Source organism: Neofelis nebulosa, chromosome 16, assembly GCF_028018385.1.
Source record: "Neofelis nebulosa isolate mNeoNeb1 chromosome 16, mNeoNeb1.pri, whole genome shotgun sequence".
Taxonomy (NCBI): domain Eukaryota; kingdom Metazoa; phylum Chordata; class Mammalia; order Carnivora; family Felidae; genus Neofelis; species Neofelis nebulosa.
The window spans coordinates 33,626,781-33,640,438 of record NC_080797.1 but is presented as its reverse complement, the minus strand read 5'-3'; the positions used below and the strand labels follow the sequence as shown (position 1 = coordinate 33,640,438).

The 13,658-nt window shown below is 56.3% G+C and overlaps 1 protein-coding gene across 8 annotated transcripts in view; it reads right to left on the bottom strand.

Moving 5' to 3' along the window:
• Positions 1 to 12,305, bottom strand: part of MPP2 (MAGUK p55 scaffold protein 2) — a 29,739-nt gene extending 17,434 nt beyond the window's left edge. Inside the window, exons 1-4 of one of the 8 annotated variants that reach the window (XM_058703303.1) lie at positions 12,182 to 12,305; positions 10,616 to 10,679; positions 9,655 to 9,718; positions 4,537 to 4,655 (exon numbers count right to left, since the gene is read on the bottom strand). In XM_058703303.1, coding sequence (XP_058559286.1) covers positions 4,537 to 4,655; positions 9,655 to 9,685 — 150 coding nt within the window. In that variant the 5' untranslated portion in view covers positions 9,686 to 9,718; positions 10,616 to 10,679; positions 12,182 to 12,305. Of the gene's footprint in view, positions 1 to 4,536; positions 4,656 to 6,220; positions 6,341 to 9,654; positions 9,719 to 10,615; positions 10,680 to 10,854; positions 11,541 to 11,835; positions 12,018 to 12,105 lie in introns of those variants that run through there. The other 7 variants (XM_058703304.1, XM_058703306.1, XM_058703305.1 and 4 more) reach the window with 7 other exon arrangements.
• Positions 12,306 to 13,658: the final 1,353 nt, after the last annotated feature.

Genomic DNA, 13,658 nt, shown 5'->3' with positions numbered 1-13,658 from the left:
CCTTGACTTTCCCCATCCCTACTACAACTCTGAAAGAGAGACATCATCATCCCCACTTTTCCAAAGAAATAACTAACACTCAGAGAGGTTGTCAGACATACTAAAATCACACAGCCAACCAAGGACTCTTCTGACTCCAAACCCCATGTTCTGTCTACCTCATCTCATGTGGATTAGATCACAGGCCCCCCAGCTGGCAGATGTCTCCACTGGTAACTGTTTGCCAGAATTTCTGAATGTCAGCTGACTTGGATTCCTCACCTTCGACTTGCCTGTTGTTGGAACACCTGCTGAGGGATCCAAGTCGGCCCTCCCCTATGTCACCCGCCTGCTAAGGCTGCCACCTGTTGTCTGCAGCCAACCCCCTGGATTTATGATCTGTCGGCCAGATTTGATTTCCCTCCAGAGCCTTTACTCTCTGGGTTTGTCCCCTCAGGCCCCGCCCCTCCGTCCTAGATCTACTCAGCCCAGCCCCTCCCAGGCTGTCTGGGACAGGCAAGTCCCACCCCATAGGGGAAGGGGCCGGGGCTTAATAGCTACTACAGGAAGTTCCAGCTTGTTTATGGGCCACTTTGCCAAGAGAACCAAGTTTTTACGACTGGATCTTTGATCCGAGCCCTTTTGTCTGGTAAGTTGGAAATGTATCTCTGTATGCAAGGCCATTAAAATTGTGAGAAGGAATAAGAAGTAGGTCCTGTTGTCCAAAGCAGGTCATGGGGTCAAGCCCAGACTGAAGAATGGAGAAACTCTGCCACTCGGTGAGACAAGTGACAAAGTTCCATTGCAAAGGGTCACACGTACAGGGATGGGAAGGATTCTTACTGAGCTCAGACAGGCCTTTATGGAGATGCACTTCTTGTCTGTCTCACAGCTCAGTGGAGAGAAGTCACAGGGTCCTCTTGGCCTGTCAGCCTCGTACTGGGGGGTCTCAGAGTTGAAGAAAGGTCCACCCTATTCTCTGTTGTGCTTTATGCATCTGGAACCATCCTGGGAATCTCTTGGGAGGAAATTCTGACCAGCTTATCCCCCAAGAACAAGTCTGGAGAAGGGAGTTTATGTTTCCAGTCTAATACGGTTCGTCGGTAACTTCTCAGGTAGGCTGTACCGTGACACCCCAGGGCGACAGACTTGGACTCCATCCGGAGAACAAACTATCTGACCGCTCACTCCCATAGCCCTAGCCCTGTGCCTGGCACTCAGTGAGCACGCAACAGATATTCGCTTTATCAGTGATGGCTGACTGGGTGAGTGACGGGAAATCGTACAGCCAGCAATCCCCTCACTGGAGGGCCGTCTCGTGGATCAGACAAAGACACCGAAGAAGGACGCTAGCAAGGGCCATCATGCTTCAGAGGGACCTTCTAACCCCGAGATTCTGCTATCCTAAAAGCTCTCTATTTCATTGGCTGTCTCACTGTAGAAGCAACAGCTAACGTGACCCAGAGGGGACAACGGTCTAAAAAATCCAACTCTGAAATTGGCTTTGGCAGGTTACAGGTGTTGAGGGTCAAAATGTGCATATTCAGCAATGCCACTGCCAAGTGTCCACCCTAGAGAGACTCACACACGTGCAGAAGCAGCTAAATGTGAGGACACTCACCGCAGCACTGTCCTTAGTAGAAGAAAGTCAACAACATCACACCTTTTCTCAGTAGAACCGATAAATAAATACACGAGGCTCTATCTCATAAACTGGAATACCACACAACAGAGAGGGAGACACAGAATCTGAAGCAGGATCCAGGCTCTCAGCTGTCTGCACAGAGCCCACACGGCAGCGCTTGAACTCACGAGCTGTGAGATCATGACCTGAGCCGAGATCAAGAGTCGGACACTTAACCGACTGAGCCACCCAGGGGCCCCTACGACAACATACTTCCTATTTCTTGCAAAGAAACAACAAGCACTAAAGAAAACAGGGCCAGCACTCACGACCTGAAGATAGGTACTTACAAGGCTGTTGGGTTTAACTCCTACACTCGTTGTATTCATTCATTCAGCAAATATTTAGTGACCACCTACTGTATGCCAAGGGCTGTTCTGGGCTCTGGGGATGCAAACAGAAGGACACCCCTGCCCTCCGGGACCTCACATTCTCTTTGTTGGAAACATGCGTGCTGCCTTGTTTTTATTTTTATTTTTTTCAATACTCATTTATTTGTTTATTTATTTAATTGGGGGGGGGGGGAGGGCAGAGAGAGACGGAGAGAATCCCAAGCAGGCTCTGCGCTGTCATCACGGAGCCGGACAAGGGGCTCAATCTCCCGAACCATGAGATCATGACCTGAGTCGACATCAAGAGTTGGACGCTTCACCGACTGAGCCACCCAGAAACCCCTTCCTGTTTTTACTTTTAATACACGAATACAGCCCTTGACCATTGAACGAAAAGCAATCGGCCTTTTCTCCAATTCCCCCCAGTCTGCTCACTTTTCTCCTCCCCAGAACATCCCACTACTGACCATTTCAGCCCTTGCCCCCTCCATGGTTAGCAACCTCCCCAGGTCTTCATACGGAACGTTCCACACGACCAGGCTCTGTCCCCGGGGCACAGTGTCCCCTGAGTAGCTCTCTCCCTCCAGTGCGGCCTGGTCCCTCCCACACCCCATGCTGGAGCCAGCCGCGGCTGTCCTCTGCCAGAGTCCCCATCCCTACCCTGAGGAAAAGCCACCACCTGGCTGTACCGCCCTCTACCGCTGTCTCAACAGCATCATTGTCACACTCCTGGTCACTCCATCGCCACTCCTTGAAACCCTGGGCCTGCCTCAGTCTTCTCCCACCCCAATGCCTTGTCGTACCCTAGATTCCCACCCCACCCCCACACAAACCTTTCCTTTCTGAGCCTCTTTAACATCAATGACCTCCCCATCCACTGCAGCCACATCGTAAATTGTCGTGTTACCCCCTAGAGCTGTGCTCCTTGGAAATCTTTCACCTCCCGCCTCCCTCTCTCTAATCTCTGCCTTCTCTTCCAGTTATGCACTCTCTCCCCAAACACTCTATGACCTCAGAGAGCCCCCAGGCCGCCATCTTTTCCCTCCCTCCCCGCTCTCCCAGTCTGGGCCCCAGAAGTGATGCTCTGAGTCCCTCCCTCTCACTGGTCCCCTTCACACTGCCCCCCTGCATCCCAGCCTCCACAGCCCACAAGACCTAGACCAAAGCCACCCCCTTTCCTCCTGGCATCCCGGGACTGAGCCCACCCCCACCTCGAAAGTCCGGCATCTGCCACGGGCAGTCTGGGGCCCTGTCAATCCTGCTCCCTGGCTTTAGTGGGGACCCCTTGCCCTCCCTTCAGCAATTAGTCAAATCTTCATCTCCAAATCCCCCTGCTCCATCCGGATCCCTAATTTCCAGCAGACCACTGCCCCCCGCTTCTCTGAAAACCCTGAGCAATCACACATGATTCTCTGCGACTCCGCTGCCTCCTCCCCAGGAGACGGGGCGCCCTTCTACCCCCCCCACCCCCCCGCACCTCAGCTGAGGGCACCACCAGCCTCTTACTTCCCCTATGCAGAATCCTGGGTGCCTTGCAACCTCCACCCCTCACCTTCCACACCCAAACACCAAATGCTGTCAATTTATTTCCTCAATAATTCTTTCCTCTTTCCCTCCCTCAAGCCCTGTTACTAGAGGTCTAGTTCACGGCCATCTCCAACTCAGGTCTTTCCAGCTCCAGCCTTGACCCTCCAACCATCCTCCACATGGCTGCCAGAGGGATGCTCCTAAAATGACCATGTGCCATCAACACGCCCTTGCTTAAAACCCACAAAAGGCCCCATGTCACTCACAGGACATCACAGGACGAGGCCCAAGTCCCCAGCACAGCCCCCAGGGCCCGCCACAACCTGTCAGCATCTCGGCAGCTTATACTCTCTGTCTTGCACCCGAAGCTCAAGCCTCACACCGACACTCACAGTCCCCCGCATACTTCTGGCTTTTTCTCACTCTGTTTCTGCTCAAGCTCTTCCCTTGTCCCCAAATGCCCTCTCCCTCCTCTTTGTTCTTCCAGACTCAGCTCAAGTGGCCCTTCTTCCAGGAAGCCTTCACTGGCTACATCGGGCCAGGTTAGGCATCTGTCCTTATATTCCCCAAACACCTAGTGCATCTGTCTCTATCACGGCCATTACCAACTCGTTTCATGACTTTCTCTCTTAGTGAGTTTCTCCCCCACCTGATGTGTGGCAGGTGGCTTTAAAAAAGACACCTGCACAAAATGCTCGAAGGCAGGGAGAGACAGGCAGGATGAACTCTGGAGATTCCAATGCACAGACGTGCCCGCCCCTCGGCAGACGCACCCTCCACAAGCTGGCGGTCACATCTGCCCACATGGGCCTGTCCACGCTCTCACCAGCCAGGCACGACACAGCCCCCTCACCTGCAGTCATGTAGATCCATCACCTGGGCACCATCATCATGCAGAGCCCCTCCCAGGGTCTTCTAAGTGCCACATGCCCCATTCCCAGGCATCCTGTGGCCAACACCCCACAACCTCCCCAGACACCGTGCTCTTATGCCCACCTCCCTGAAGCACTGTACCTTGGCCAGGGATCTTACTATGGGACTTTCCATAATGCCTCGAAGGAAGATCAAGTCCAGCTCCGCGGCCCCCGTGGCATTGGGGAGGGATCCCAGGTTGTCCAGGACTTGCTGCATGGCTGGGAAGAAGGGACGGGCAGTGAGACACAGGTACCAGCTGGGCACAGGAGGCCAAAACACACCACAGCAATCCCACCTTCCTGCCCTGTGCGCCACAGAAGACAGCCCCTCTCCAGCAGCAATTCCCTCAATGCCCAGCACCGACACTCCAGGCCCCTGAATGCCTGGGGAAGGGAGGTGGGGGGACGGGGCAGTTTGCTTGGCCTGTTCTCTAGGCCCTAGGTAATGCCAGCCGGGGCAGGTGGGGGGCTCCTGGAAGCAGAAAATGGACTCGAGGTGCGTGGGGGGAGAAGCGGAAGCAGTTGTCAGGTTCCAGGTTCTGTCCTAAACCAGAGAATCACAGACTCCTCACTCAAGCTCTGGATGGGCTGGTCCCGGGACTCAGCCACCTGCACCTAGAGGGTTCAAGGATAAGACAGACAGTACTTGGGGGTGTCCCTGAGTGCAGGCCCAGTCAAGCAGGCAGCCATGCAGGCGGCCAGAGCCTCTACAGTACCCAGTACAAACAGTACCACTAATTCAGTGTGATTTTTCAAAAGTCACGGTCCCTCACCGGCCTCGGTCTTTCCCTCCTGTAAAACGGGTGGGTGCAACTGTGTCTACAGGCCCTTCAGTTCTGGCAGAGAGTGATCTATTACCATTGAGAAGTTAACATAGAACACAGAGAGCCAAAGCCATAGAACACAGAGAGGCCCAGAACATTGGCAGGAGCTGGGGAAACGGGCACCCAAGGGCAGAGGTTAGACCAAATCAGCCCAGGGATCAGCAAACCCGCAGCCTGGCATGGGACATAATAAGGACGTGAGAACACCTGACACTGGGCCACCACAGTGGCTGCTGAGATCTGAGGTAGGGGCTGTCTTCACGCACCCACAGAGGTGGGAGCTCCTGGCTGTGGCAGGTTCTAGGGGGAGGATGGGAGAAGCAGAATGTGCCCAGCTGGGGGCAGAGATGGGCAGGGGGTATCATTACTCTGCCACCCAGCCACCCACGCCTGCATCTACGTAACAGCACTCAAGCTATGGAGGAGGGGTGGATACAGTCCCTGCCTCCTCTCATCACTCTTATCAGCGCCCCCTCCTCCAGGCAGGAATGGGGACGAGGAGGTGGGGGCTCTGAACTGGAGAAGCAGTCATGGCTCAAGGACCCCCTCTTTCCCTCCCCCCCCCCCAACTTCTCCAGAAACAGCATCCAAGCCAGCCCTCTAGACCCCTCCTACTCAGGCCCGGGCTTGGCATTGATCAGAGACCTGCAAGGCCTTTAGTGGCCTCGGAAAGAAGCCAGGGTAGGGACTCTTCCCGCTCTGCGAGGGCATCCTGGGATCCACCCTCCCCGGCCATCCTCACGTACAGGCTCACAAGCCTGTCAGCCTTGGAGGAGGACAGAGGCAGGGGAGTTAATGCCCTCTGTCCAGGCCAGCTCTCCTGGCAGGCTGTGCCCCCAGACCCTTAGGCTCCTGAGAGCCCGCTCCCAGGACACGCTCTCCAGATGCCCAAACCCCTAGGGAGGAGAGTAGATTAAGGGTCCAGCTTTCCCCCCAGCCTCCCGCCCCGCCTTTCCCTACCTTCCCTCTGGAGATCGGCTTCCTCAGAAGAGCCCAGGGATATACCCTCCAAGGAGGCCCCGCTGCCCGGACTGCCCGCCATGGCTACCCCCCACCCCCGGCTCCGGGGCTCCTGGAGTAGCCTCCACGCAGCCGTCGCTGCCTTCCCTGCCCAAGGAGGGCTGCGCTGGAGGAGGCGGGACTCGGGGAGCGCCCTCTGCAGGATCAGCCAATAGCTAGGCTCAGACTCCCTGCCCGCCCTGCTGATTGGCCAAAGCCCGACTGGAGCAGCCGGGTGGGGAGGGGGCGGTGATAGGGTGCGAGTGGGGCCGAGGGAAAGGGAGTCCTGGTCTTCCTGGTGCTCGATCACCCCCCCACCCGTGTTCGCACCAGCGGGGGTGGGGAGGAGGCGGCAGAGAGGAGGTTTGTGGGGCAGGGGGTTCAGCCTGCTGCCCCTTCACAACTGAGGCGGTGCTCAGAGACCCCTCCTCTCACAGTCCAGCTGCAGGAAACCTAAGGCGGGGCGGGGATTTGGCCCCAGCTTGTTCCCGCCCCCCTTTTCTGGAAGTCTCTTCTCCAGTACACCCAGGCCACTTCCTCCTCTGGCCCTCAGACCTCTACCGTATGTTTCCTTTACGATGACCCCTCAGGATCAAAGGAAGCCCCCAAGAATGACTTTCAGTCCAGGGGCACTCTCACTGCCAGGGGCAGTGGCAGTGGCATGAGGCAGATAACGCAAACCCCAAATGCCTCCCCCTACCTGCTAGCCTTGGGGGAGTGGAGGGGGGCGCAGAAGAGGTGTGGGGGGGAACAGGGAGGAAAAGGAGGGGAAGGGAGCACTATTACTGCGGGCAGGGGAGGGTGCCTCAAGCCCTTCTGACCCCACACCTCAGCCGCAGCCTCTCCCCTCCCCCATCACACATTAGCTTCTCCCCTTAGATTAGGGATGATGCCTGGTGGGCAAGTCAGGCATCTGGGAAGGGAAAAGGTAAAGGTGCATTCTCGCAGCAGGGACACAGGTGGGCAGGAGCAAAGGACTTGGCAGTCACCCCAGCCCGGTGCCTCCATTCCTCTGATACCCTGTACCTATGAGGCCACCTCCAGACACTGCTGCTGCCACCAGCCAGCCAGCCAGCCAGCCATTCCCTGAGGAGTGGCACCAGGTCCTAACGCACCCCTGGTTGCCATGGCAGCAGGAGGGATTACACACCAGGACATTAACCCAGGGATGCAAGAGAGATTTAAAGAGACAGTTCCACCTCAAAACAGCCCACATCCCAGCCTCGATTCAAAGACAAGGGGGAGTCAAGTAAAGAGGGAAGAGAGGGTAGGGCTGCAGGTCTGGAGACTCCAGGGGGTAAGTTCTCTAAATACCCAGCCCATGCCATAACCCACATATCTCCCAACCCATCCCCAAGGGGGCCCTCCACTCTACTAGAAGTAGAGTTGGGTCTCTCTGCGAGAATATGCTCACAGCATCTCCCCTCCACAATGACAATGGCCATGTTGACCCGTGGGGAAGGGTAGGAGGACATTGTTAGCTTCACTGTGCAGATCCCCAGGCTGGGATCTCTCGGGGAAGGGAGTGAGGAGAGGGAGGGTGACCCTGAACTCAGAGGCAGGGGCACTGCTATCTGTCTATCAGGCCTGTAGAAAGTGTAACGGCCACAAATGAAAAGAGGCAGATCCATCATTAGATTTTTGAGGCCAGGGGCCAATCCAGCCTGGGGCAGGCAGAGAGGGCTGCCTGCAGGAAGGACCGAGAGGCTCATGGTCTCAGGGTCTCACATCACCTCTTTACAGAAAAGGAAACTCAGGCTCCAAGAGGTTAAGCAGCCTGCTCCTGTCCTCCTTCCTTTGGATGTGGGAAGGCAGAAATAGCCTATGGCAGAACACCAGGGGATCGGGGTCCCCAGGAGTCCTCAGAGGAAGCAGACTGTACCCACGATCCTAGACTCCCCTCCCTGCCTGACCCCCCACTGCACCCCCACCATGCCTCTATCAACTGGCCTGCAACAAAGAAGTCAAATTCCCCTCCCTCTACACCCCTTCCAGGCACTATTAATGGGTTTACTGGGCAGCCCCAGATTGAGAGGCCTTTAATCACGGGCTCAGGGATGGGCTTAATTAACTCCCAAGCAGCTTACAGTGGGGCCCAGGCAGACTGGAGCAGAGTGGGAGCAGGCTGGACAGGAGGTAGGGACACTGAGCCCTCCAAGGTTGTCAAAGCTGGGGGACGTTAGTACAGTGCCTCTACTACATGGAGAAAAGGCCTTTCTTGTGGGGACAAGGGTGTCACAGTTTAGGGTCTGGCCTACTCACAGCATCCTTCACTTTCCTGGCTCACTTTCTCAGAGGAGAGGGACAGGGGAGTCATTCTAACCAAACTGGGAGGCCTGGAATGTCTTGCAGAGGCAAGGGAAGGGGCTGCATGGACAGGAGGTCAGATAGATCAGAGCAAAACAGAGCAGATTACAGTGTGAGGGCCCCTAGCCTTGAGCATAGGGAACTTCACCTGGTGGGCCCCTGAATGCACAAGGGGGTCCATGAACCCCTGGGGCAGAATACAGATTTTGTACATAGAAGCATTGGTCTATGATGAGGGCCCACAGCTGTCATCAGATTCTCACAAAGGGATTCAGGACCAAGAAAAGTTAAGAACACTTCTCTCATCCAATCGCTTCATGTTACAGACAGGAAAACCTAGGTCCTAAAAAGGACTCAAGGTCACAGGCTAATTGAGGTAATAACCCAGCAGCACAGCATAACAACTGTGAATAGTCCTATGATGGAAATATCATCACAGCCTTTGAATTTCACATCAACCTCTTGATGGAAGAGGAGACGCAGGCCCCAAGAGGTTAAGTAATTTGCTCCTGAGGCTTCCGAGCTCATCTGGGCGGCTCACTCCCTTGCCCTAAAACCTCCTACAGAACCAGGTCCAGGCTTCCTGAACTGGCACTCCCCACACACAGGTCCTTATGTCCCAGCACACATAGACGCACATGTTGCTGGCACATGCTGGTTTACTCCACCTGTCTGGTGGGCACCGCACTGTGGACTTCTCAGCCCCAGGCTATTCTGCTATAGTCCCTCTACTCCCAAGCCATCCTCCAAGGGCCAGCTCCTAAGGGCCACCTCCCCAACCAGCCTGGCCCCGTGCCATTGCCCTCCAGCAATACTGTGGATCGTCTCCGGAGCGCACAAGTCCCTGCCCTCCACGGAGGTGAGCTGTGCCACGTCTCTAGCCCCACCCTGGGGCAGACGCAGCAGGGCCATAGAAGCAGCTGGAAGGAAAGGCTGAGTGGCAGGATGGAGCAGCAGTGGGGGCCAGTTTATCCTTAGAGGTAGCCAGGTAGCCGTGGACGTGCCCGACTGCTGCTCTCCAACCCCAAGCCCCTGCCTGGCACTCTCTGAACCACTGATACAAACTGACCTCCTCAGCCCCTTCTTACCGGACTCAGAGTTGGTGGCAGCAACTGGCATGGTGAGGTCTGCAAGGGCTCTGCAGTGTCTCTCCTGGATGAGGGGAGGAAAACGAATGAGAAGGAACAATGGCACAGCAATGGGGAAGGAATGGCGGCGGTGGTGGTGGGGGGGTTCCCCTCAGGATCAAGGCATTACCCAGAGACTATATGATCCCACAGGAAGGCAGGAAGAGCACATATTACATGCCCATTCCTCCAAGGAGGAGGAAATGAAGGATCAGAGAGGTTCATTGCTTTGCCTAAGGTCACAGAGCTAATATAGAGAGCTACAATGAAAACCCGGGATTTTAACTGTTTCTGTCTGCCATCTGTCCTTTATTCATTTATTTTTTTTGAGGGGGGAGGGTAAGAGTCCAGAATTTGAGGCAAAAGCAGGAAAGATGGGCATTCCCAGGCTGTAAGCTGCGTGAAGTCAAGAACTACACCTGTTTTATTTTGCTTCTGGAACCTAGACGTAGGCAGTGGAGATGCTCTTACAACCTTTCGTCTGTCTGGCCGACAGAAATGAAGTCATACCTTCCCAAGCCCTCTCTGACTTCCTCTTTCTCCCTTTGCCTCTTTTTAGCCCAGAGCTGGGGCAAGGAGAGCAGTGGGCTCCCCAGTCTCCAGTGGGGGGCGGGGTGTGTGCAAGGGAGCCACCCACTACCTTTTCCTCCCTTTGCCTTCCTGGGCACTTGCTGGTGGTGAAAACCCTAATTCCCAGTTGCCGTGACAACTAGAGGCAGTGACTCCCAGCAGGGGTGGGGGAGAGGAGGGAAGCAGCTGGCAGTGCCCACTTTAGGACTGAATGCCTGCTGGGCCCTGGGCGTAGGGAGCCACACCTTCACCTCCCCCTAAAAAAAGGACTCTCCCTAGAGGGACCAATACCAGATTTTAATACAACCCTCCCTGGTCCCATGCCTGCCACCCCCAGGCCAGAGCTGGTCACCTGAACTCAGGTAGCAGTAATTACAAAGGCTGGGGGAAGACTTCGCTTCCTCCTGGATCTGCCCCTTAAAGACATGGAAGAAAGGAGTTTTAGGGGAGAAGAAGGGAACCCCCCCCCCCCGTGAGGTTAGCACCCAGGCTGGGAGAAATGCCCAGCATCTACTGTGCCAGCCAGTGCCCCCACGCCAACCCCTGCTGTCCGGATTCCTTCCCTCCTCCCCCATCCAAAGTCCTGACCACCTGGAACCTGGGGCATTCTCCTGGCTGGTGCCGTTCTCCCCGACAGTTATTGGCAGAGGGGACTCCAGACATCTTCCTTCCTTAGAGAGCGGAAGGTGAGAAGAGGCAGGGAGGATCCTGTCCCCTGGAGTCTTGCCCAGCCTGCCTGGGTTTTTCTCTGGGTAATCCGTTCCCACAGCATCGGCTAGCTCTTCCCCACCCCCACCCAGGCCTCTGAGAGGGAGGGGCCTGGCTTGTGCCCACATGAGAACAGCAGTGCCAGGCAAGCCAGGCTGGCTCTCGGCCAAGGTCCGGGGCCCAGGCTTCTGGGAACGCGCTCCTCGGCTTCCAAAAGCCTGCGCCTCGGTGTCCTTTCACCCCTACCTCCAGACCATCCACACCACCCAGGGTCAGTAGGTGATGCGGACCCCTCCATCAATACACATACAAAGAGATGTTGAGAAAGGTCTGACAAAGGAGCTTTGAAGACCGATAGATCGTGGGGAGGGGTAGACAGCCTAAAGGATGGGGGTCTAGGGACGTGCGGACCTGCACGCACCAACAGTCAGAGAGCCCTAGCCCCACCGGCTCGGCCCTAACCCGCTGGGCGCTAGGACCTGGGGGAAGGGGGGCGTGTTGCGAGCCATCAAAGAACGCTCTTTGCAAGCGCGCCCGCGGGAGTCTAGGGGATGAGGTCACTGACTGGATGCCCCCCGCCTCACTCCCCCCGCCCCTTAGTTGACCTAACTTTCTGACCCCCGCTCCTCGCTCCTGGCACCGATCCCCTCCCAGGTCTCCAGGCCGTAGCCCTGGCCTTCGACCCCGACCCGCCCCCGCTACAGCCTGGGAGGCGAAAGAAGCAGCGCGCCCCCCTTCCCAGGACCCCTTCCCAGGGTAGGTTGAAGTGTTGACCTCCCAAGGGGGTCTGAGGGGCCACGGGGACCCACGCAACCTCTGTCTCGCGCCCCCACCCCCCGGAAGCGCTAACAGCGCGGTTCTTACGTAATGCCCGGCTCCAAAGTCCCCCGAATCCGCACGGCCCCCGAAGAGGCCTCGCGGATACCGGAGCCTCGCACAGCTCACCAGCTCTGAGCCCGATGTCGCTTTACAGCCCTAACCGCGGGGGCAGCATCACGGGACACCGGGCTTTGATTTCTCCCTAGGAGCCCCCGAGAGAGGAAGGGAGGAGGGAGGTGGAGAGGGAGGGGACGGACCCGAGGGAAGGGACCCGGGGAAAACCGGACCCAGAGAATAGGGCCCCAAGTGCTGTACCTGCACGAAGAGGAAGCAAGGACCTTGGGGTGAGCGCTGGCCCAGGGGTGGGGGGTGGGGGTGGGGAGGCGCCTACCTGCGCCCCGGGGAGTCCGTAGCTCGGTGCGGCTCCAGCGCAACCCGGCTCTCCGCGTTTATTGCTTGTCAATCGTTACCCTGGCTCTTAAAGCGGCGAGGCCTCCTCTGCGCGAGGGGGCGGAGACGGAGAGGGGAGAGGAAGGGAGGGGGATACGGACGTCGCGGGAAAGGCCGGAGAAAGTAGCCTTCCCGAGCGGCTGGAGGGTAGGCGGGGAGGTGGTGGTTTGGGAGACACCAAGCAGCCCAAGACCCCCTGCTCTCTTTCCACTCGGGGAAGCACAGGCTGGGACCTGTACCCACCCGTGTCCCTCGGCGCCCAGCGATCCCTTAAAAGGGCGATGGTGAAAGATTGCTCCCTTCTCTCCGCTTAGACCCGCGTTCCAGTTTCAGGCGGGCCTCGCCTCTCCCCGCTATCCTGCTCCCCGCTTCGGAAAAGGGAACAGGAATTCCCTTTAGGGAGATTCCCCAAGGGGCAAGAGACCCATCCCCAGAGGGTCTCGGGCTCAGGGGCAGCTTCCAAGGACTCGAATGGTGGATAGCTGGATCCCAGCCTCTCTGGAAGAATTTGCAAAAATGGGGGAAATGCCTTCCAGGAGTAGTTTGAGATCTTATTTTAAGTCTGGATCGGAGAGCTAGTCCATACCCTTCCTACGGAATAGGGAAAGAAGTAACTTGCTATCCAGTCTTCAGAGTTCCATCTCAAGAAGTAAATAAAGTGTTAAACCCAGTTAGTTGCCTGCCTTAGCCCAGCCTCTGGCTCCACCCCAGACCTGCTTGTAAAAGATAGTGTATGGCCTTGAATACTTGGAAGTTCAGCCTGGAGACCATCCTTGGTTCAAAGGGCTGAGCATTTGGGGCCAGCCACGGTACCTTTCTGACTTCAGTGTTCTCCCACCCCCTCCAATTGCCTTCCGGAATATGCAGAGATTATCCCTCTTTCTTGCTAGCTGGGATCCTAATGTCAGAAATGGAACGAAGCTCCTGGCTGTCTCAGTGGTGGTGCTTGCGGCTCTTGATCTCTGAGTTGTAAGTTTAAGTCCCACTTTGAGTGTCAAAATTACTTTTTAAAAAATCTTAAAGAAGAAAGAAAGAAAGAAAGGGGCGCCTGGGTGCTCAGTCCGTTAAGTCTCTGCTTCTTGATTTCAGCTCAAGTCATGATCTCATGTGAGATCAAGCCCCAAGTCAGCTCTGCGCTGACAGCTAGCTTGGGATTCTTTTTTTTTTTTTTTTTTTCCCTCTCCCCCTCTCTCTCTGCTGGTCCCTGACTTGCGCGTGCACGCTCTCACTCTCAAGATAAACATTTTAAATGAGAGAGAGAGAGAGAGAGAAATGGACTACATCCTGGAATCTTGCCTGGAAATCTCAGAAATGGGCTTGACTTGCGATTCCATCCAGGAAGCAGGAGACTGGCCCCAGGGCCCCAAGAGACTCAGTTCACCCCTGATGAGCTCTGGAGGGCTCTTGGTTATATAGGT